Source organism: Oryx dammah, unplaced genomic scaffold (assembly GCF_014754425.2).
Source record: "Oryx dammah isolate SB20612 unplaced genomic scaffold, SCBI_Odam_1.1 HiC_scaffold_7, whole genome shotgun sequence".
Taxonomy (NCBI): domain Eukaryota; kingdom Metazoa; phylum Chordata; class Mammalia; order Artiodactyla; family Bovidae; genus Oryx; species Oryx dammah.
The window spans coordinates 37,562,588-37,586,794 of NW_024070191.1; the positions used below are offsets into that span (position 1 = coordinate 37,562,588).

The following is a 24,207-nucleotide window of genomic DNA, read 5'->3' on the forward strand; positions in this document are numbered from 1 at the left end:
TGAAACACAGCATCATCTGAGCACTCTCGCCCTGACCCACCGCCCCAGACCTACTCAGACACCAGCGCCCAGCGCCCAGCGCTGCCGCCTCTCCCGCCTCTCCCGCCCCCTCTCAGCTTTGCCTTTCGGCCCCCTCTGCCCAGGGCCCACGGTTTTCACCACTCCTGAACCCGGCGGTGCTTCTGTCTTCAGCCCATCCTACACACTCCTGGCGGTTTCCTAAGGCATGCTTCTGTCAACTACTGCCCTTGGTTTTCCCCTTCCCCTACCCCAACAATTTACCTTCAAATAAAGTCCAGTCCTTAATCTGAGAGGATCTGGGTTCCTTCTGTCCATCCACAACACAGGTCTTCCCACCACGACCTCCATGAAATCAGTCATTTTTCTGCTACTTTGCCCTCTCCAAACTCGCTGTTATGCCTTTGTTCATCTACTTTGAAAAGAAAAAAAGAAAGTGAGCTGCTCAGTCCTGTCCTTCTCTTTGAGACCCCATGGACTGTAGCCCGCCAGGCTCCTCTGTCCATGGGATTCTCCAGGCCAGAATACTGGCGTGGCTGCCGTTTCCTTCTCCAGGGGGTCTTCCCGACCCAGGGGCTGAGCCCCGGTCTCCTGAGCTGCAGGCAGATCCTTTACCTTTTGAGCCACCAGGTGCTTCATTCTGCCCCAGCTGCTCTTCCCTCCTCTCATTTCTGAGAGTCCTGTTTGTCTTTCAGGGTGCAGCCCAGACCCCTCCTGTGAAAAGCTCTCAGCCTGCCGGCCCCCGTCCTGCTAGGGGCCTCCTGTTGGGGTGGTTTCAGGGTCTCTGCATCTGTGGCCAGTCCCACAGCATATGCTCCCTGAGACTGTGAGCCCTCGAGAGCAGGGGGTCTCAGGTCCTCTTCACATCTCTGCCCTGTGCTCGCTCGTTGAATTGGACAGGGTTTCATGGAAGCTTTTAAAAGTCTCAGATTTCGGAGTTATAAAATGTGGCATTTGTTGCCGTGAAGATCCATGTACCAGGTTTCTTCATGGTTAAGCAAGTCCTTGCTCTGTCCAGATGAAGAAAAATCTTCCTTTTGTTAAAGATGAAAGCTTATTAGCTAAGACTTTGGAAGCCTTCCCAGCCAAAGACTTCTTGAAACAATACTTTAAAAAAAACAAATTTACTAAGCGGCTCATCTTTGTCCACACCTGTTCGTTCTTGGGAAATGGGAGTCCTCAGAAAACTATCACAGTTCCTCACACCTCTTGAGTGGCTTTCAGCTGCCAGCCTGTTAGTTTCACACGTGCTGATTAATTTCCCAGCTCCTCAGGCCCCTGCTGCCGGCCTGCAGCACCTCACCCTGAGCTCTTGGCTTCAAGGCTGCGAGTCTGCACCCAGGAGGCTGGGGTGGCCACAGGACCAAGGAAGGGTCGCCCCTGCTAGACGCTCCCCCTGCTTTGAACCTCCTGTTGGAGCCCTTTTCCAAAAATGTAACCCAGCCAAAGCCAGCATTTCCATTTTCTGACATGAGCTTTAGACCAGCCTTTGTGTGGTAAGTCTTGCTTTCATCAAATCGTCATATCAAGGAGCGCGAAGGTTGCATTCCAGGACTTTGGCTCATGAACATCTCCCCATATGGTAACACGTCGGGCATGTTGAAGTGCCTGTCAAGCCTCACTGACCTGTGTACCAGAAAGGCGGATGGTCCCCTCGCTTCTTAGAGGTTATCTAAAAAGGTTTTTGTGAAATGGTCTCTTTTTTTTAAGTGAACCGTTACTTTTCGGTAACTGAAAGTTGAAGTCGTGTATCTCGTGGGGTCCACTCTGCTCCTGTTTCAGCCACAGGCTTCGTCTTGTGCACGTACCTGCAGCGATGCCCTCAGAGCATCCAGGCTTCCCCCACAGGCTGCCCTGTTCCCCAGATGGGGTTTCTGAGCGTGACGGACCATCCCCGCCGGGTAGGGGTGAGGGTGTGTGAACGTCAGGGGCCTTCCTGTGTATTTGTTCATTGTTCTTTCCTCAGCTTCTAGGAGATGGACCGAGTGCTTATACATATTTGTTGAGTTAGTGAATGGAATAAGGCAACATCAGAGGAAAGCTTAGTAGCTCCCCTGAAAACAAAAGTGATAAACAGACAGCAGTGTCTGCAGTTCCCTGGGACCCCAGACAGGCAGGGACCGGAGGGCATCTTGAGTCCCACCGATGTCCCTGTCTCCAGGGAGGAGCCCCAGCCAGGCCCGCTGTCTCACCTGCTCTTGTGGTAGGGACTCCCTGCGGTCTCAGAGCAGCTCCTGTAACTTTCACACCTTGGTAAGAAAAGCACCTTCATTCTGTTAGAATATTAAGCTCTTGGTGGTAACATGATTGTTTCTAACTGGATGCATTTCAGTTGTTTATATCCCAGGTTGCTCTGAGTGCAAACAGTTCTTCAGGTGGGCCAAATTGGCAGCACTTAGAAATTCTCTTAACCCTGACTGACAGTAAATAATTAGAAACTCGTAAATAAGAAGGTTCAGGGGTGGTTTTGCTTGTTTGTTTGGAGTTGAACTTTACTGAATTACATTGTCTACTTATTTTGGGCTGTCCTGGGTCTTCATGGCAATGCACGGGCTTTTCTCTAGTGGCAGCGACCCGGGGCGCCTCTCCAGTTTCAATGCCCGGTCGTCTCATTACAGGGGCTTCTCTCATCGGGAAGCACGGGCTCTAGGGCACGCGGGCTTCATTAGTGGTGAGACCTTGGCTCAGGAGTCGTGCCTCCCGGGCCCTAGGCACGGGCTCAGGAGTTGTGGCACACGAGCTTAGTTGCTCCTCGGCATGTGGGATCTCCCTGGACCAGGGATAGAACCCACGTCTCCTGCATTGGCAGGTGGATTCTTTACCACTGAGCCACCAGGAAAGCCCTGTTTATTTTTGAAGTCTATAAAAAGTCTGCAAAGAACAAGGAGACTTAGATCAACTTCAGCCTTAGCCTGTAAGAAGACAGCGCACTATTCCTGAAGGCAGCAAACTCCGCTCAGAAAGCCTGTAGTTAACCAAGTTTGTGTCTCTCTCTTTACTGCCTATGCAATGGGAAGTTGGGGTTGGGGGGGTGGCATTGCTTTGTTCTCGATTGAATTGGTTCCCCAGAGTTGTGGCTATTGATTGCTTACAAGGGTTCATGTGGAGTCTAATCTCACCTTTGACAGAGTTGTTAGGCATCACAAGTCTATGTAAGAAACTCACTGTCATTTCCCAGTTTTCAAAAAATAAATATCAGAAATAGCTCCACTTCCTTTTGACTTATTTCTACTCTATTCAGTTCCCTTTTCACTTAAAAATGTTGAATCAATCTCCGTGTTTCTGGTACATTTGGAAATTTATCAGGATGTGGGACAGGTGGGTGGTGTTTGTCACATAAAAACTTACAAAGCTCCAGCCGCTCGAAGCACAGGAGCCTGGGCTCTGCCTGATGCCCCTCGGCCCATAAAGGAACAGCCCTGATACAGCAGTTCCCTTGCCAGCACTGAACTTGGCCCCAGAAATTTGGCTTTTTGTTTCTTCGCAGTTGAAGTGAAGATACTGTTTGCTCCAGGATGTTTTTCAATCGACAGTTAAGATGTTTTCAGTGGCATAAGTTATTAATAACTCTTACATGTGGGTAGAGAAAGTGCAACTCTAGTGGTTCAAACCTATTAGAAGGGCTGGGCTTCTTGAACTGGGCTGTCAGAGGCTGACTGAGGAGCGAGTGCTGAGGGCAGGCTCCCAGCAGCTCCTGCATTCACTGTGGTGCCATGGAGACCTGGCAGGCAGCACAGGGCACTTCACAAGCCAGCAGACCTAAGGCTGGAACATCGTCTTTGGCCCTCGCAGTGCTGGATTTGTTGGTGCTGAGATTTGAATGCGTTTAGGGAGGATCAGCAGGGTCCTCCCCCCACCCCAGTATACTCAGCCTGGCAGGGTCCACATCTGTGTTGTCAGCCTGGCTCCTGAACGCGGTTGACTTTGCCGTTCCTGTATAGATGCTGCAGTTGCTTGGATGTGCTTTGTGCCTTAGATCTTTGAATATGGGCTTTGAATCAACTGTCTCTTCATGGTTAGAAAATGGGTACTTACAGGTCTATGCGTTCCCAGGTTCCAGTCCAGCAGGAAGAGAAGTCCGTGTCCCTGATGGCTCAGCTTTGTTCTGCTCAAGTGCAGAACCAAGGCCCCTTGCTGAATGGGCTGGAATTCAGCCGCGTGCTCACTCCTGAATTTCAGCCTGGAGCAGAAAGTGCTTACGGCTTAAGGCAGGCAGGACCCACACCAACCACATGGCTGGAAGTGCAATTTTAGCAACAGCAAATGTCCGTTCTAACAAGACATGTAAATCTCTCTAAATTTTAAATCGAAAAAAAATCTAGGACATTCTTGAGGCATGCTGCATCTTTTTCTGAATTTCTAATTTTTGGTGGCATGTAAAATGGCATGGTTCCTTCTGAAACTGATGTACTTGAACACAAGAGCACATTCCATATAGTGCCATGAAGGAGACGCAAGACAGCTCGTATAGAGACGTGCATATACATACGTTTCTGGTTGTAGGCCCTCAGCCTTCCTGTGGGGTTATTTGTTGGCTGGGTGGGTGGGTGGTTTGATGTATTTCTTTTTGAACAGATTCTGACTGTGATCTTAGCTCTGTTCCTTCAGATGGCACAGTTTTTATCTGTCAACATCACATAAGTAATTTTCACATTATGGACCGCTTCTCCTCTCACAGGAGCAGTGAGTGCAAGGACCTATCTCAGGGCACTGCCAGCTGTCCCCAAGAAATGCGTCACTGAGACAAGACGATCTGGCTGCTAATTTGTGAGTGGACTTGGTTGTAAACCAACAGAGATAGCCATGATCACTTGCTTCCTCCAGAGTGAAAGTAAGGGAAATTTCCCCACCCTCCTAGGAGATTAGCAGCCAGTCTCAGTCTCAGAAGCAGAGTCTAGCCTAAATTCAGTGACATCTCCTTTACAGAAAAGAGCACAAAGGTGATTATATATGGATCTGAGAAGCTAAGATGTGGCGGGTTAACTGACTTCTTGTGGAAGTTTAGGAATTTTCTTTTTCTTGTAGAAGACTAAGTGTTAAAGTGTCCAAAGCTAGAGACCCAAGTCCAGCAGTTGCCCGGACATACAAGTCCAGTTCACATCAGAGGCGGGGGTTTTGCTTTGCCATTTGGAATTGCTTTTTGTACGGCACGGTGAGCAAGGGCTGCAGAGCTCTGGGTTTTCATCTGTAAAAGATGACGCACGCTTTTGAAGGGAGGAGAAGCTTAGCAACAGGGAGCCTTTGAATCACATTTTAAACAGATGATTGAGAAGCAGAACAGAGAGTCAGTCATGGGCCCTGCAGTGACTGTCCTTAAATCCGTCCTCATGCCTGAAATGTCTGCTCTGAGGAGCGTCACTGCTTGGGGTAAAGGTACTGTCTGCGAGAAAAGGGCACAAAAGCTTGCAGTTATAAAACAGTGAAATGAGGAAAAGGGATGGCCTGGAAGTTAGGCCACTTTAGTCTTGTCCTTCTCTGGACCTCGGTTTCTGGCTATGAAGATGAGATGAAACTGGGTGAACTAACCTTAAGGCCCCTTCTGCCTCTGTATTTTTTGCTGTAACATACTGACCCTGATGCTGGGGAAGACTGAGGGCAGGAGGAGAAGGGGGCGACAGAGGACAAGATGGCTGGATGGCATCACCGACTCAATAGACATGAGTTTGAGCAAACTCCCAGAGATGAGGGACGGGGAAACCTGGCGGGCTGCAGGCCATGGGGCCACAGAGAGTCAGATACGCCTGAGCATCTAAGCAACAGTGTACTAACATCAGTTAATGTGTGAGATCAACTCACTCTCATGGTATCTCTAGGGGCATTATTAAACACAAAACAGGAATATTTCAGTTTGGGGCTCTCAGGGGATCTAGACCATCTCTGTCCGATAGAGATACAATGCAAACCACACATGTAATTTTACGTATTTAGTAGCCACATGTAAGAAGAAAAAGAAACAATTCATTGTAAAAAGATTTTTCAATTTAACACAGTATGTCCCAAATGTTATCATTTCCATATGTAATCAATATAAAATATCACGATGTCTGACACATTTTTTCTTCCTAAGGCTTCAGATTGTAGTGTCTCTGTACACTCGGGGCTCAGGAAGCCACGTGGGGGGTGTTCTCTGGCTCCTGCTCGGGCGGTCTAAGAGCCAGGAGCGGAGGTGCGCTTCCGGAATCAGGCGGCGCGTAGGTTTCTCCCATAATCGAAGAGGCCCGGCTGTCGGGCTCGCGTAAGACTCTGCGTCCGCCCTGGTCTTACTGTTTCGATCGTTACTTCTGGGTGGGGCTCTGGTGTGAGCACTGTCACCAGGGGACCTGGGAGAAGAGAAACCCCTGTCAGTCTCCCCACAAAGCAGTTCTCACGGAAGCAGGAGCGGCCCACTTCCTGCTCCGCTTAGACCCTTCGGTACGTGACCCTCCCGTCCGTCACTTTTTGCTGAGTGCTGGTGCCATTAGCCCTTTCCTGCGCGAACAATGCTTTTCTTTTTTTCTTTTTACCCACAGTGCTTTATCTCTAACTACATTAGGTTTCTTCCTACTGTTGCCTATAATAATCTGTACGCGTTTGACATAAGAGTTTTAAAACCTCGTTTGCTTGAGTCCCCGGTCTGATGCAGGGACTTCTCGGAGGGAGCAGGCTTCTCCAGTCCTTTCGGTGGGTCTAAGTTCAGAATTAGTAGACTTATAATGGAACCAAACGTTTTCAGAAATGTTTTCCTGAAAATATTAGAGAAAACTCAGATGCAAAAATAGCCTGTGTTTATACCAGGACTGTCAGCCCAGCCCTTCCTGGAAGGCTGGGGGCCATTCCCCAGCACGGGCTTGTTGCAGGAGCGCCCGTCCGCCCGGCGGTCCCGGGGGCTCGGCTCACGCGCAGGACGCACGCGTGGGGGCTCGCGCGGGACGTGTCCGCCCTCACCAGGCCCGGCCTCGGGCCTCCCTGTGGCCGGGTCACCACGCCTGCTTTCCATGTGCTTCCACTCCCCGGAGCGGTCCTGTGTCCTCATCCGTGAGTCGCGCCGCCCTCCTTAGGGAGGCCCAGGAGTTTCCCGCTGCCGCTCGCTCCCCACGTGGACCGGAGGCTGGAGGGAGTGAGCGGCCTGCCGAGGCCTGGTCACTCCTCCCTGGGTCCTCCGACTCCACGGGACAAAGATACTTTACCACGGCCACAGGCTCGCCATTGGCCACGGAGCCGGAGAGGGTAGAAGGACATTTGAACCGGGCCTGCAGAAGGTGCAAAACGGCTTTAAGCTCAAAAGCCATCAATGTATTTAGGGATGACATGTCCTGGGAGGTCGATGGGGAAGGTGGTTTACCTTCAGACTTCCTCAGATCCTACTTTAAAAATTTTCCTAGAAAGACCAGCCTGTCCCCTTAGGACTGGCATTGCCATTTTGGGAGCCTCGGTGTGACAGGCCGGCTAGTGTGATGAGTCCCGCGAGCGCGCTTCTGAGGGACTCCCCGGACAGCCGGAGACACAAACAGAACAGAAACCAAGGCTGAGGAGTGTGGCCCATGCAGGAGTGCTGTCATAGCAGACTGAACTTTTGTTTTAGATGCGAAGTCCCGAAGGACAAACTTGGAGACACACTTTATCCCATGGGAGTTAAATTTAGCTTCTTATGCAGATAAGTAGTGTTTCTTCAGCTCAGTTACTTAGGTTTGTAGAAACTCAACTTCACATCTCTGTGCTTCAAAGGACAGATTTTTTTTTTTTTTTTACCCTAACTTTGTTAATCCCACGGATGCAGAATCCATTTTCTTCTTCCAGTTAATTTCCCACTCAGCTGTTGTAAAAGCCCTCACACAGGGCCACGGCCGGCAGCGCCCCTGGGGCAGGAGCCCTGTGCTGGGCTGCTCAGTAGGACTAAACCCCGGCTGGGTGGGAAATGGACGATTCTTAAATTTTCCACCAAGAAAGCAAATTGTGTTCTCTTTGCTGAGTGAACTCTGTGGACTTTTAAATTGAGGATTTGGGGGTTTAATTGCTTAAGAAAAAAAATCTGGGTACTGATACAGACTGGGTTTATAGAAAGAGTTTCGAGAGCTCGAGAAACCAAGTGTGAAGAGAGAGAAAGGCAGCAGCATTTCACAGGTTAGCTTTGGGAACTGGGGACGCTCTCCTGGACACGCGCTTCTGTCTTCTCACAGAGGTGAAGCACTGCAGGGAGACTGCATGCCCTGCCTGGGGAGGGGTCCTGGGAGGGGGAGATAGGATGAGGGTGGCCGTTTGGCCCTCGTTGCCCCACCTCTGAGGGGCCGACAGGGCCTCTGGGGGCAGCGGCCTGGGCTCACCTGTCAGCTGGCAGAGAGCGGGCGCCTTAGGATGGAGACCAGGACACTCCCCAAACACTCTCTACAACCCCAGTGCTTTTTGTCTGTATTAGAACTTTTTTTTTTAACCTCTTCTGCTTATATTATTATTAGAAGTAAGCTTTTTATTTTAGTTTTGTTTTTAATTGAAGTCAAAAAGTCCATTTAGAGAACAGTCGAGCCAGAAGGCAGATTGTAATGAAACAGTAGAATTCACACTGCCTTAGGTTTTTCCAGAAAACCACGACTACAAACTGTACAACCTATTTGCTCTGTCTTGGCAGTGGGTTACCACTGCATGCAGAAGCCTGATAGGGGAATGGCAGAGGGGAAAAACGTTGAAATTTTCTTTTTAAAATGTAAGTCCTAGCATAACTTTCAGGTAAGAACTTATCAGAAAGCTCTGTTTTGAATGTATTCTTCTTTAAATTAGTGGGTAGTAGAAGGTGAGCCGGAGAAGGCAATGGCACCCCACTCCAGTCCTCTTGCCTGGAAAATCTCATGGACAGAGGAGCCTGGTGGGCTGCAGTCCACGGGGTCGCGAAGAGTCAGACATGACTGAGAGACTTCACTTTCATTTTTCACTTTCATGCATTGGAGAAGGAAATGGCAACCCACTCCAGTGTTCTTGCCTGGAGAATCCCAGGGATGGAGGAGCCTGATAGGCTGCTGTCTATGGGGTCGCACAGAGTCGGACATGACTGAAGCGCCTTAGCAGCAACAGCAGAAGGTGAGCCAGCAAGTTAGGGAGAAAGCCTGCAAATCCATTCAGCATTGTCCTATAGAATGCAGAGCCTTTATTTGAATAATCAGTTCCTTCAACAGCACCCTGTTCTGTTGGCTTGTTTTAATTGTTTTGGTTTCTTTGTTTTCCAGTGTGCAGCTCTAGGAGCAGAAACTGTTTTGCTGTGTGTACATGACATTATCGCTGTTCCTCTCATTTCATCTTAAGCTGGCCTTTTACCCTGCCTTCATGAGAAAGGGAAATGTCAGGAGGAAATGTATTCAGGATTTGATTGCTGGAGCAGCGAGGTCTGAATGCTGATGGCAGTGCCTAAGTTAGGATTGCCATCACAGTTTTCATTTAGCCTGTTACTATCGTATTCATGTATCAGAGGTCAGAAGGAGATAGTGTTATATTAAATGAAATGAAAAATGGTATGCAGAGCTCAGGAGAAATGAAACTGCTCAGTCAGATACATGTACATTCATATGTAGATGTGGTTAAACTTCTTTTCAAATAATAATGTTACATATATAATATATATGTATATATATATATATATATATATCTTAGCACTTAACATTTAACCTAAGCCAGAACTCTTGTGGCCTTAGACACTGTATTTTTCATTCCCCTCTAGTAGGCCTTGCTGCTAGTGAAAGGGATATGTTTCCCACCTGTTTGAGAAGTATTCTTACAGGTGATTGAAGACCCACTTAATAAATTAACATTGCACAAAATGTAGTAAGGTTTCCAAGTGAAGAAAGGACTTGATTTTAAGAAAGAAAGAAGCTGTTTAGCATTTGAATTGTCTTTGGCTCTTGGTGATCAGGGAAGTCTTCATGGGAAGAGCAAATCTTAAGAAGGAAATTAAGGGCAAGAGCTTGCTGAATGGACAAGGCCTTGGAAACAGTGTTCAGGTGCTTCTCTGCAGAGAGTAGCCCCTGAGCTTGGATTTGGTCAAGTCCCCATCTCAAGTTTTCTGACAGTGGGACCAGCTTACACAGCTGTCCTGCGAGAAATCTGCTCACACTGTCGGAGACACCCGAGCAAGGAAGCTGAAGCATGTAGCTCTGAGATTTTTAAGAACTGATCTGAGAAGGATCCACAGAGACCAAAACAAAACCTTTAAGAAGGTGACCAAAGGCAGCAGTTGCCCCCAAGTCACCTGGCATTCTCAGACTCCCTCTGTCGTTCCATGAAGGACACGCCCCAGAAAGGCCACATCATGACCGCTAGCCAGGATCTGGGAAAGCGAATCAGTGCCCTCCTGACCCCAGGACAGCACTTATCACTGCCAGCTCGCTTCCCACAGACCCGCTTTCTGCAGCCCGTCTCATGGTTCATCTGGAGCTGTGTCCACTCTTGCGCAGTGGTTCCTCTGAGACGTGAAACTGTATTAATTAAACATTCATTGTTAATTAATGAATTTTTGTTATTTATTCTTCCCTTTTTACCATCTGGTTATAAACACTTCTGTCAGAGCAAAGGTGTAACACCTACGTAGTGTTATTACTTTACTTATTTTACTTGTTTGTCGTCAGCAGCAGATTGAAAGTGAAAGTCGCTCAGTCGTGTCCGATTCTTTGCAACCCCATGGACTGTACAGTCCATGGAATTCTCCAGGCCAGAATATTGGAGTGGGTAGCCTTTCCCTTCTCCTGGGGATCTTCCCAACCCAGGGATTGAACCCAGGGCTTCCTTGTAGCCAAGCTGGTAAAGAATCTGCCTGCAATGCAGGAGACCCTGGTTCAGTTCCTGGATCAGGAAAATCCCCTGGAGAAGGGCTGGGCTACCCACTCCAGTATTCTTGGGCTTCCCTAGTGGCTCAGCTGGTAAAGAATCCACCTGCAATGCGGGAGACCTGGGTTCGATCCCTGGGTTGGGAAGATCCCCTGGAGAAGGGGGAAAGGCTACCCACTGCAGCATTCTGGCCTGGAGAATTCCATGGACTGTATAGTCCATGGAGTCACAAAGAGTCGGACATGACTGAGAAGCAGATTACTTCCCATAATAATATTGATGAGACTGCTGCTCTGACCCACAGAGCTCAGAGTCTTGGGTGAGCATTGAAGGATTTACCCAAGGGTGAATGTGATCCTGTAAGTCACATCCAAGAGTCATCAGGCAAAGAAATTCACATAGATGTGACCATTGACAGACACTGTAATGAGTACTTTTGTTAGAAGGTAAATTTAGAGGCTGCCCTTCACATCAGAATGAGAGCTAGTAACTACCAGCTGGTAACCAACACGCTCCACATACCCCAGTCCAGTTTCTGTTTTGTTTTGTTTTTTGCCAAGGACAATGCTTTTTAAACAAAGTTTGGCTGTGCTGGGTCTTAATTGCTGCACAGGGTTTTCCCTAGTTGCAGCGAGTGGGGACTCCGCTCTGGATGCAGAGCGCAGGCTTCTCATCGCAGTGGCTTCTCATTATGGAGCCCAGGCTCTTGGACACACGGGCCTCCATAGTCGTGGCACGTGAACGCAGCAATCGCGGCTCCCGGGCTCCGGAGCACGGGCTCAGCAGTTGTGGCCGGCACATGGGCTTAGTTTGTCCCTCAGCAGCTGGGATCTTCCTGGACTAGGGATTGAACCCACATCTCCTGCATTGGCAGATGGATTCTTTACCACGCTGAGCCACCACTGGTGTGGTATAAGCTGCTTTTCTTTCTCTGTAGAGAGAGAGCCCCAGTCTTAAGTAGGCAGCCTCAGTTCACTCTGCAGGGTTTGCGTGGGTGGTGTCTTGACAGCCGTGGTTGACATGCGTGGATGAAGGGCATAAACGAGTCTCTGCTGAGTGGTGTCCCTCAGGGCCAGACCATAGCATATTGACAGAAAATATTGAAATGTGGACCACTGGAGGAGAGAGAGTGTCCCCGGAGGCAGCCAGTGCAGGGCTCATCAGGCGTCTACCTCTGTATCTGTATCCATGGTTTTATTTTTCTAGAATTTGCCACACTGAGAGTTCAGAGTGTTTTCATTAGATATGAGAAGTGTTGTTTACTCCACATGTCCTCCGTGCTCTCTGTGCTGGGGATGTATTAACAGACAAAAGCCAAGTCCTTGCCCCCATGTGATTGCCTTGTAGGATTGGCAGGAGAGAGATAAACAAGGTCGATCCATAAGCAGACTCTGAGGCTCATGGTGAGAACGCCAAGGTGAAGAATAATTCGGTGACTGGCAATCAGAGCAGATGTGGCCATTTTCGGTCCGGGTGGCCAGGGAAGACCGCCACGTAAAGGAGACGCTTGAGTGAAGGTGGAAGCGGGTGAAGAGGCCCGGGAATACTCCCTGTGGGTTCCTGGGGGCCATGCTTCTTGGGCAGAGAGAAGGTGCCAGAGGTCTGGAACAGCAGCGTGTCTGCTGTGTTCAAGGACAGTCAGGAGGTGGGGGACCTGTGCACAGCGTTCCCGGGGAGGGCAGAGACCCCAGACAGATGGAAGGGGCGGGGGGCGGCACTGGTGGAGGTCTCCTAGGCCAGTGTAAGAGTTTGGGGGTGGGAAGCATTTTTAAGGATGAGAAGCCATTGGAGAATTTTGAACAGAGATGACACATTCTAGCCTACAGTTTAGCCCATGACTGTCATTTGAGAAGAGTTTGCTTGTGGGGGCAGAGAGGGGCAGGGGACAGAGAGACAGCTGTCACAGTAACCCAGGCACAAGATGACTGGAAGTGGTAGAAGCAGAGACGTGGTGCGATTCTGAGTTTATCCTGAAGACGGAGGGACAGGAGAGCTACTAGAGAAAGTGGAATCAAGGAGCAGAGTTTTATGGTCGAGTTTCCCTCCTCAGGGTTGTGGACCCACCTCTGCACTGCTCCCTTAGTCATCACTGGCATACTAACTAACCATTCCCCAGACCCAGCAACTGCTCTAGGATGAAGTGAAAGTGAAGTCGCTCAGTTGTGTGCGACTCTTTGCGACCCCGTGGACTGTAGCCCACCAGGCTCCTCTGTCCTTGGGACTGTCCAGGCAAGAATACTGGAGTGGGTTGCCATTTCCTTCTCCAGGGGAACGTCCCAACCCAGGGATCGAACCCAGGTCTCCTGCATTGCAGGCAGACGCTTTAACCTCTGCGCCACCAGGGAAGCCCAACTCTAGGATAAGTGCTGGCTAATTATACTGGAGTGGGTAGCCATTCCCTTCCCAGAGGATCTTCCTGACCTAGGGATCAAACCTGGATCTCTGGCCTTGCAGGCAGATTGCTTACCATCTGAGGCATCAGGGAAGTCCAGTTTACTGGGGCCAAGAGCTTTGCGGCTGCAGCTGTAAAATGAGTGGGTGACATGTCTTCTCTTCATGTGTTTTTAGGTGAATTTCCCCAGTAGTGTCACTGTCTTCAAAAACTAGTAGCAAGTGGCCTCGTCACCTTTTCTCCTTTTGTCCCCTTTCAAGTCATCGCAGAAAATTGTCCTTCATACCCCTTTGATTGTATAATTGCTTTGTGAAATAGTATGCCTTACATTGATTTTCTGAATCTATTTTTAAACTGTCTTTAGATCATTTTATTAAACCTTGTTCATATCAGGAGTAGTTCTTTCTTGCATTTTAATCTTGCCACCAAAGCAGTTTATAGAGACAGATTAACTCTCTAAATTCCTAGAATGAATAGATTTAGATTTCACTGATGATAGCCTACTATGTAATACTGATGATGTATTTTTATTAGCAAATGCCCTTATTAAACCCTTATGTAGCTTTCTGAGAAAAGAGTAGTATTTTGTTCCTTTGTCACTTCTTTACTAAAATTGGAATATGTATCAATTAGTGATGCTTTCATCAGCAATTAGCAGGACCTGATGCCCTTGAAAAGGTGCTCAGCATCACGAATCATCAGGAAAATGCAAATCAAAACCACAGTGAGATACACCTCATACCTGTCCGAATGGCCATCATCAAAAGGAACACAGATAACAAGTGTTGGCAAGGATGTGGAGCAAAGGGAACCCTCCTACGCTGTTAGTGGGATTATACACTGGTGCAGCCAGAGAGGAGGGATAAAGTAAGAGTTTGGGTCTAATAGGCACAGACTACTGTATATAAAAGAGACAAATAGTAAGGACTTATTGCATAGCACAGGCAACTGGGTTCAATATCTTGTAATTACCTATAAAGAAAAAGATATTTATATAAATATATATAAAGATATTTATATAAATGTATTTAGGTAAATATATAAAGATATTTAAATAAGTATATATAGATATTTTGGTAAAATTTATATAATCATAGCTCAGTTGGTAAAAAATCTGCCTGCAATTCGGGAGACCCAGTTTGATTCCTGGGTTGGGAAGATCCCCTGGAGAAGGCATAGGCTACCCACTCCAGTATTCTTGGGCTTCCCTTGTGGCTCAGCTGGTAAAGAATCCACTGGCAGGAGACCTGGGTTCCATCCCTGGGTTGGGAAGATCCTCTGGAGAAGGGAAAGGCTACCCACTCCAGTATTCTGGCCTGGAGAATTCCATGGACTGTATAGTCAATGGGGTCGCAAAGAGTCAGGCACGACTGAGCAACCTTCACTCATGTAAAGATTTATATAAAATATTTATATGAAAGAGAATCACTTTGCTATAGACCTTAAACTAACACAAGATTGTAAATCAACTATACCTCGATTAAAGACAATGAGAGCAGCCACTGTGGAAAACGCTAGGGCAGTCCTCAAAGAACTAGAAATAGAACTGATCCAGGTCCCACTTCTGGGTGTACATGCGAAGAAAATGAACACACAAACTCAAAAAGATAGTGCGCGCCAATGCTCATGGCAGGATTATTTACAACTGCCAAGATATGGAAGCAACATCAGTCCACCACCAGGCGAATGGACAAAGAAGGTGTGGCCCATGTACAGTGGGAGACCACTCAGCAATAAAAAAGGGCGAAGTCCTATCATTCCTGACAGTATGAACGGACCGAGAGGGTGATATGCTTGGTGAAATAAGTCAGGAAGACACATACTGCATGATTTCACTTATAAGTGGAATCTAAAAAAGACAGAACCAGTGAACAGACAGAACAGCAGAAACAGAGCCATAGATACCGAGAACTAACAGGTGGCTGCCGGAGGAGGGAGGGCTGGGGTAGGGAGGGAAACAGGTGAGGAAGGAGGGCTGGGGTAGGGAGGGAAACAGGTAAGGAGGTCGAGAGTCACCGACTTCCAGTTGCAAAATAACTGAATCAATAACTGTGTGATATCTTTACACAGTAACAGATGGTAACTAGACTTCTCATGGTGATCATTTTGAAACGTACAGAAATGTTGAATCACTGTGTGTGTATAACAGGAGCTAACAGTGTTGTAGGTGATTTCTACATAGAAAACAAATGAATAAACAAACTCCTAACAAAAGAGATCGGCTTTCTGGAGATCCGTTAGGGGAGGGGAAATTGGACAAAGGCAGTCAAATGTACAGACTCCCAGTTACAGAGTGAGTGAGTGCTAGGAAGTAATGAAACACAGGATAAATAAAATAGCACTGCTCCATGTTGTATATTAAAGTTGTTAGGAGGATAAATCCTTAAGGGTTCTCATGTCAAAGAAAATCCTTTTTCTTCTATTCCTTTAGTTTTGTGTCTGTATGAGACAATGGATGTTCACTAAACTTCCTGTGATCACTCTTTCGTGATGTATAGACATCATATCATTATGCTGTACACCTGAAACTTACACAGGGCTACGTGTCAATTATATCTCTGAGGAACTGGAAGAAAAAAATGTGGGGAAAATACCACTACCTGGTGAACAGTGGAATGTATGATTCACGCTTAACGAGACAGTCAGAGGAAGCGGGGACAATGAGTGCTGGATCCAGCCACTTGTGCTCAAGAGCCTGGGCTCTCTCTGTCTTTGCCTCCCCTCAGGCTTTGCATACTGCCCCTCTGCTTCACGCCTACTGCCTGTGTCATGGGTTGCAGCTTTAGGAATACGAGGGGAGGGCTGACACCAGTGATTCTCCTCTAAGCCCCCCTTTATCAGAAAGCAGGTCTCTTCCCCAGGCGCGTTCTCCTTACACCTCGGTGGCCAAAGCGTCACACAGCCCATCTTAGGTGCAAGAGAGTCTGGGAAAGTCAGTGTTTGGTTTTATCAACCTTTGTAGTGGGAGGGACGTAGGAGAGGAGGGGGGTTGAAAGTGGCTTTTGATTGGCGAAACCTTCAGGTGTGTCAGAGTTGTCATCCTAAAGTACACGCTCACGTGTGTGTTTTCATATCCAGGGAGGACATAGAGCTTCAGAGTCAGGGTTCTAAAGTCAGGTTCCTGAGTCCAGATCCTGTCACTTCTGTATCTCCTGGACTTATTGCTGCCTCTCTTTCCTTTCCTGTAAAACAGGGATGATAATGGACCAGTTGTGTATCATTCTTGTATTAATAACCTGCAGCTTGCATGTGGGTGCCTTATAAATGTCACCTTCACCAACCAAAGCTTGGCACCCCAACATGGATGCTGACCAAACCCAGAGCAAATCTAAGGGCTAGTGGCTTTTCCCTACTTTTGAACAAAACAACTTGAAAAAGTAGCTTCCGGTAGTTTCAGCTTCATAATTATTAATTTAAAACTGAGATATACAAAATCTCAATCTAACCTGACAAATCTCTAAAAGATTTATTGTTGTAACAGACTTTGCCTGCCTTTGTTGAGACAATTTATAACCGATGTGTTCTTTTGTTTAGAAAAAAAATACTTTAGGCCTCTACAAATCCTTCCTGTGTTGAATCACTGTGATGGGAGACTTATTTTACAGTCTATCAAACTGAGAATCTGAGACCCTTCTATTATTTGCAACATATATACAAAATAGCCCTATATAGTGATTTGTGTACAAACTTTAAAAAACAAAAAGCAGCAACATCAATTAGGGTTAGAGAAAAAAAAATATCTCTACAGTGTTCTTCTCAATTATTCTTAGAACAAGATACTCAAGACAGGAAAATCAAGGAGTCATTTAAAACATAGCAGACACTCAACGAACAGGTGATGAAAAAAAACATAAATGTGCAGAATGAAGAAAAGCATCAGGGAATAATTTGAGGTTTCACAAGAAGGCGGCTCTGAGAAGTTGGTAATCCTAGCAGAAACGCAGTCACAGGAAACCAGGGCAAGCTTCCAGGAAGTATGAGTGGTCCCGTCAGGTCAGGAGCTTAAGTTCCAGGAAGTGTGAGTGTTTCTGTTGGGTCAGGAGTGTAAGTCCATCACCAACTGCCTCCTCAAGCTGGGAGTGGAGAACCGGGCGCCCCTGCCAGGTTCAGGGGAGGCCTCGCCCACGGCCCGCATGGTGGCCCCAGTGGCTGCAGGCCTGAGCACCTTCTGGCCCCCAAAACCAGAGGCCACATTGTCTGGTGTTAAGCGTTCAGGAAGCACGCTTCCTCCCATCTGCACGCCATTCCTGCAAAAATGCAGAACAAGGGAGAGCCTAGCCTCTGCTCGAATCGGTGAACCCCTCGGTCAGTCTCCCGAGAGCCAGCCCTTGCCCAGGCGGTGGGCTGGCTTGTGCCTTGCGCTGTGGCAGTGTCCCTGACCCCTCTTCTCTGACTCCCCACAGAAAACCCGCTACGAGATGTACGTCCGCCTCCTGAAAGAGGGGGGCCTGGAGCTCCTGAGCGGCGGCAGGGGGGGCCCTGCGGGCCTGAAGAAGTCGCACTCCAGCCCCTCGCTGAACCCAGACACGTCTCCGGTCACTGCCAAGGTCAAGCGCAATGTGTCGGAGAGGAAAGAGCACCGACCTGAAACGCCGAGCATTAAGCAGAAAGTTACTTAGGATCCGTCTGCGGCCAGGAAGTGCTGGTCGTGGAGCAAAACAAGAGGTTTTCAAGATCTTTCTGGTAAATCCGTGAATATATTAAAAAAAAAAAATGTCTGTGACTAAATGGTGCATTGGTAAACTTTCCCACTGTATATTTCTGTTAGTTTCTGTACAGGTCATCTCTTTGCTCTTGATTTCTTTGCTCTGATGACTTGCTACCTGATGCCTAATGCGCCTTTTGTGAGGGGGGAGCGTGATTCAGAACCGATTGTGAGTCACTTCTCCTCCGGTTTCTCTTGTTTGCACTCTGCTCTGTTGTTTTGTGTGCTCTCAAATCAGCTGTTACACTTTTTTTTAAAAAAAAACATTGAATCCATTGTGAAACACTTAACTGGACAAACCTTTGTAGTTTAGAAAATTCTAGCCAGAGTTGGTAGGAGCCTTTTCTTGTGAAACCTTGCCCAGTCGCAGAGGCGGAATCACGCTCAGAAGTTTGCTTAAGAGTTACCCTGGAGGGAGGCGCCTTTGCCCTGTGACCCTGGGCCTCTGAGCACTCGGTGTTGAGTCCCGGCCCGACGGGGGGCGGGGGGCGAGGACTTCAGGACTGGGAATGCAGGAAGAACGCTAGCTCACTGCAAGTGTGGATTCCATTTCAGCCCCGCAAGGAGGAGGGAAGTGGAGTCTCAGAGGCTGAGGCAAGACGGGCCGCAAGTCCACTGTGTTTTCCAAACACAGCGCTCAGTGGCGATAACGGACTCTCGGGGCTACAGCAGCAGGCGTGTGTTTGGTCCGCAGGAAATCGTTACCTCACCCCCGCAGCGTCCAGACAAGGGATCCAGAGCCATCTGCGATGGACAGCCTGCCAGCCAAGAATTAGCTTCTTTATATACATGAGCACGGCATTATCTCCTGGTTTTAAGAATTGGGGGTCTTCCTAACAGTATCAAAATGGAGCCCTTCTCTCCTTAATCAAAGCAAAATAAGAAAGGGAGACGTAGCTTTTCCCTAGAGTTCCTTGGCAATAGGATGTTGCTTCTCCAAAGTTAAATCTGAAAGGAATAAAATCTGAAGGAATTATGGTTGCAGAGCTGAGGACCCTGCCTCCTGGTGGCAACGCAGCATCCCCTGGTCTGGTCTTGCCTCTGCCCCTGTGACCACCACTTTGCCCTCTGCTCTGAACTGTCCCCAGAGTAAATCCTTGATTCTAAATCGTTTCTTCGCCTCTGCTCAGAACAGTCATACGCTTGTTCGAGGGACAGTCCCTTTGAAAATCAGGGTGATAAACAGAAGAGTATGTTATTGAGGAGGAGAGAGGGATGAAAAGTGTGCCCACTCTGAGTTAGAAGTTTCTGATTGTGAAACTTGAAACCTTGGCAACCCTTAGCCCTAGAATCCCCGCAACTTTGGAACTAATAGAATCACTCTGCATATTCTTCTCTCTCCCACAGACGTTTGCTCTGGGTGTGCAGTTTCCTAATTAAGGTACTATGACCGAAGATGCAGGGACTCTGCGCGGATAGCCCAGTTCCAGGGAGTCGGAGAAAACCCACTTTTGAACCCTGCAGTTTCTAGCGGTATCTTGTCCTGATGCACCAGCGTTTACACGGGACTATTTAGTAGCACTTCCGTCGGCTGGAGAAATGCCTGTGTTTGCTGGTGCCCAGAGAGAAGCCCCTCTCTAAGGCTATAGCTGCTTGCTTTGTGGCATTTTTGCCACATCTTTGAAAAGCTCCCTCTAACCCTCTTGTCTTGTTTAGGTAAAGGCAGTAACTGAATTTGTTTCAAGAAACCTAGAAACCAACAGGGTGGTTACCAACATGTCCCGTGTACCTGGTTCTTTCTTCGTAGTGCTTTTGACTGAACCCATGGTTTCTACAAGGAACTAGTCTTTCTTCCTAGAATTGGAACCATCAGCGTGTGTGTTTTCTGCCTAGATCTTTATCCTAAGCAGTGGGGAGAGAGGTGCCGAGACCACGTCATCTCTTCAATAACTAAAGAAAAAGAAAATCCTTGACTGGCTTGAATGTGTGTGCTCCCAGTCTGTGTGTGTCTGTGTGTGTCGAGTGTCTCCGTGTGTGTCCCCTAGCGTCTGTACCGGACGTGGAATGGTACTTGCTGCGGCATTTCAGCAGCGTCGGGGCTCTGAAATCCTGGTCAGCATCGGCACCCACTGCGTGACTCGCTGATGCGTCTCCAGAGCTCCTTTACGTGCTGATGGAGAGATAGCTGAGCGGGGCGCTTTGCAAGCTGCCGTATATGCCGTGTTCCCACAGTTGGTCCCGGGAAACAGCTGCAGAGGTCATGTTGTGGGCCAGGATCCCAGACTGCCGTCGCTAGCTCAAGAACTGAGAGCCGCCCCCCACCCGCCCCGAGGCCTCTGGACTGTCTGGCGTAGCACCCCTCGCAGGCCAGGAGCTCGTCCTGTGGGAGGCAGGGCCTCTCCTGAGACTGGACTCTCTGAGGCTTGCCCCTAGCCAGCCGCGACTCCTCTGTGAGCACTACTTCCCTGGGGTGTCTAGTCAGCGGACACTGAAGACCTTCCCCTTCCCGGCTCCCCGTTCACGGTACAGGGGGCCTGGCTTTCTCCTGAAGGTCCTGCCCCCAACCTTCACCCATCCCCTTACCCGTCCCTCAGCAACAGAGCCTTGAGGTCAGCCTCCATCTAAAGGTCCTTTTTACAGAAATACACCTCATATCAGCTTTTAGTCTAGAAAACCTTGAGAGTCACCAGAATACCTTGGTGACAGTCGTGTGGCAGAATTGCCTATTTTAGAAGCGGCTGTCTCAGGGTGTGTACCCCCACCTCATGTGTTGGCATTTCCAGGGAAGGGCCAGGAATTCTCTTTAGCAATCAAGACTGAGTTACTAGGGTGCAGGGTCCTTATTTTACTGACAGCTGTAGACATCGTTTGAAGTACACTTTTTTAAAAAAACCATCATCTGCTGACTCTTAGTAACGCCTGATTAGACCAAGCATCACCTCTGTGCATCTGATTAGCCTCAGTAAAACCAGTGTGTGGAGAGGCGTCTGGGGACTGCAGCCCTGTGGAACCTTTTCTGTTGATCTCAGCTAAAGAGGATGGGCGACCGTGAAGGGCCTCTGTGCTTCTCCAGCTGCAACCCTCGTTCCGAACACGAGGCGTGTTTCCTAGTTAGCAAGGAGGTGAAGGAGTTGATTCTGGGAGAGAAAATCCACCTGGCTCCCCAAGGCCAACCGAGGATCGGCCTCCAGAGGGTATGTTTCACCCTGTGGCCAAAACAGGACCCCTGAGCCTGGAGAGGGGGCACCTGCCCAGCAAGGGAAGGCACCTCCTGGCCCTGGCCTGCCCTCTCTGGCCACAGAGACGAGGGAGACGCTCTCACATCAGGCGGGGCTGGCTTTGGCCGCGCACTGCACCTCTTCTCTGCCTTCACCCCTAACCATAGACAGCCGGGGAAAGGTTGACCTTCGAGAAGCTGCTCCATGGTCTTACTTAGAACTCTTCCTTGGGTTTAGTTACTAGGTCACTGGAATTGGATTCTTTTGGTGTTTTTCCTTGTAGTCACCCGTCAAGCTTTTTTAAGCCTGAGTTCACAGGGCGTTTCCCAGTCTTGAGGGTCCAGAGCTCCACAGTGGAGCTTCTTGGGGACCCAGCTGGGGCTCGGCGGTCGAGGAAGCCCGCTTCCTCAGCTGCACCAGCGGTCAGCCGCTGCTCTGCTCGCTTTTCAACTGAGAGAGTCTTTGCAGTTGATGCATTAGCGCTGTTAAGCGGGAACCAGAGTGTCAGCGAGGACTGGCTCAGCGTCGAGCCTGACTAATGTGGAGGGAAGCCGGGCCTTAACCAGCACCCGCTTTTCTTCACCAAGCGTCTGAGTTCCTCTGACAGAAGATCAGTCGGCTTGTAAGGAGCCGGGCCTCCACGCCATCCCAGTTCCAAGGCTCTCTGGCTGGCTGTCTCCCGGGCCAGCAGTCCACCCTGGGCAGTCACCCCCGGAAGACCTCCGAGATGAGCGGCTCACACTGTGGAACAACCCCACGGCCATGAGGGGGCTCTGCCCTGCCTCTGCTCTCTCACCCGTGTCTCACTGTCTAAGGACCGAGGTCCAGAGCCATTGCTGTTTTCCTCCTGTGCCCAGAGCACCCACAGCCCAAGTGGGCCACCTCTGCCTGGGACTGTGAGTGGCCAGTGCCTAGGGAGGGCGTCCGCAGAGAGAGAGAGTCAGGAAAGGCGTGGCTCTCCAGGGCAGGCTGTGGGCTTGACTGCCATGGCCTGGTCATCATACAGCACAGGTCAGGTAGTTGTATATACGGAAGGTTTCTTGGGTCCCTCTGGTTCATCCTCTGTGGTTCACGTGTGCATCTGTAATGTTGCAGGCTTTTGGAGAATGTTTATATTAATAGTATGTCAGACATCAACGAGTATGCTTCCTGTCGCCTGCCAGTGTTGTAATTGTGGGTATTTATAGTTGTATGTACCTGTATGTATCAATGTGTAATCAGTATACAGTGTATGTACATCAAATTTATTTTTGTCCTTAAACAGTGTGATATGACAAGCAAGTAAAAACCTCATAGGATTGAATATATAATGCAGTTTTTTGAGAGTCTATATTAGTGGTACTGTTTTATTAAACTTAAATTCAAATGATATTTTGATTAATTTTTTTTAATAAGATTTTATGCTAGAAAATTTCATCTTTGAGCTTTGACTCACCAGAGCAAAAAGGACTCTGAACTAACTTTGTTAAACTATTTCAGTGTACTGTGTACAATACTGGGGTGGGGGTAGCTCATTATAATTTGAAATATACAGAAAGAAAGAAAAAAAAAAAAAAACAAAACACAGGCAACCTGTGCAGTTTTAGCAACTTCAGTATTAAGAGCACTTAAAGTCAAACTGACAATTTGGGGCTTATTACAAAATGTGATGCTTTAGAGCACACGTTCTTTATTGTTGTAATTAGTCCAGAAAAATAGAGCTTTCAGAAGAATCAGCTAAGTGCCCGGCATATCATTTACGTACCTGTGACTATTTTACAGCAGCTCACACCGCCCACCCTCCCAGCCCTGCGTCCTCACCCTCTTCACCTTGAAGAACATCACCAACCCCTGCAGTAGGTCAGGCTCCCCGAGACCCAGGACTGCCCTCCGGGTCTACGGCTGCACCAGCTAAGCGGCAAGTCACAGGTAAAAGAATGTCAGGACAGACTGTGGACCAGGTGAAAACTTTAATATTTTTATACTTAGGTCTCTTTTCCTGCCTCTCCCCAAAGAAGAGCCGCCGGCCTTAGTTGTCTGAGCTTACTGCTTATCTTAACAGTATATAAATAGATCACTAGAGAGTAAAACTTTATTAACCAGCATGTTGGTGTAATTTAAAGCAAAACTGAGTGTGTGTGAGTGAGTGGTTGAGTGCAGTTCGTCTGTCTACGCTTGCCTGTCGTCCCGCGGGTCCGATTCAGAGCGTGGGAGCCGTGGGCTAAAGGGCTCAGCCTTGGCCCCCGACTGCAGTGGTGGTGGTTACACTTGAGTCGTTTTCTTAATTAACTGTAGTCTCAAACTATTTTTGCAGTTGTGTCCCATTTCCTCATCTGTCCTTGACCTACGGGGCACTGGCCCTGAGTCCCTGCGGGGTCTCTGTTCCACTAGCGTGTTTCCTCCTGAGAACCGCAGTGATTTGCAGAAGCATCCCTTTGATTCAGAAGCCACATACAAAAAGGAGTAGCAACCTTTAAAATTTTAATGTGGGGTCTTAGTCATGCGGACTGTTCGGACTTTTAATGTAAAGTCAAGTAACCCTTTGACCTGGATAATAATATCTCCTGCGTGGAGAGTATGTATGCACATCGACTCTAACGCCCTTAGGATACTTTTCTAAGTTGTAGGAACGAGAGTTAAAGGGGAAGGTGTGAGCCGCCGGCCTCTGCCGCGGGGAGGCCTGCTGTGGCCTGTCCTCTGCCCTGAGGGCTCTGGTACACGGGGGCCTCCGGCATGTGTACACACGCTTGCACACGTGTACACAGTGAGTGCCCCGAGTCATGTAAATTCAAGACGCAGAGCGCCGGAGCGTAGCTTCGGGTATGGACCGAGGTGGCCGCGGCCTGCAGGCCCCTCAGGGCAGGAAGGACCTGGAGAGACGCTGCTCGGGGAGGGGCTGGCTGGCAGGTGGGGGCCCTCCGCTCCCCGGAGTCCTGGGTGGCGGGGCGGCTGCTCGGCCGTGGGTTACGTTGTGAGGGGGTCACGGGGAGGAACGCAGCCCGAGCTGGGCGGAGCCGCTGGACAGGGGAGGAGCCTGGCTGTGACGGATTTCCCTTTGCAGGCTGGAGGCTCAGCTTTCACCAACAGTGTTAGAAAAAGCACCTTAGTGTCAATCCCTGGAAAATGTTGGTTACCAGGGAGAATTCTAGAGGTGCCCTCCGGGAGCCCCA

General features: G+C 48.8%; 1 protein-coding gene across 1 annotated transcript in view; it reads left to right on the plus strand.

Annotated features, from left to right (window-relative positions):
• PSD3 (pleckstrin and Sec7 domain containing 3) overlaps window positions 1-24,134 on the plus strand; it is a 295,706-nt gene extending 271,572 nt beyond the window's left edge. Inside the window, exon 13 of the mRNA XM_040243286.1 lies at window positions 17,599-24,134. Coding sequence (XP_040099220.1) covers window positions 17,599-17,814 — 216 coding nt within the window. The 3' untranslated portion in view covers window positions 17,815-24,134. The remainder of the gene's footprint in view (window positions 1-17,598) is intronic.
• Window positions 24,135-24,207: the final 73 nt, after the last annotated feature.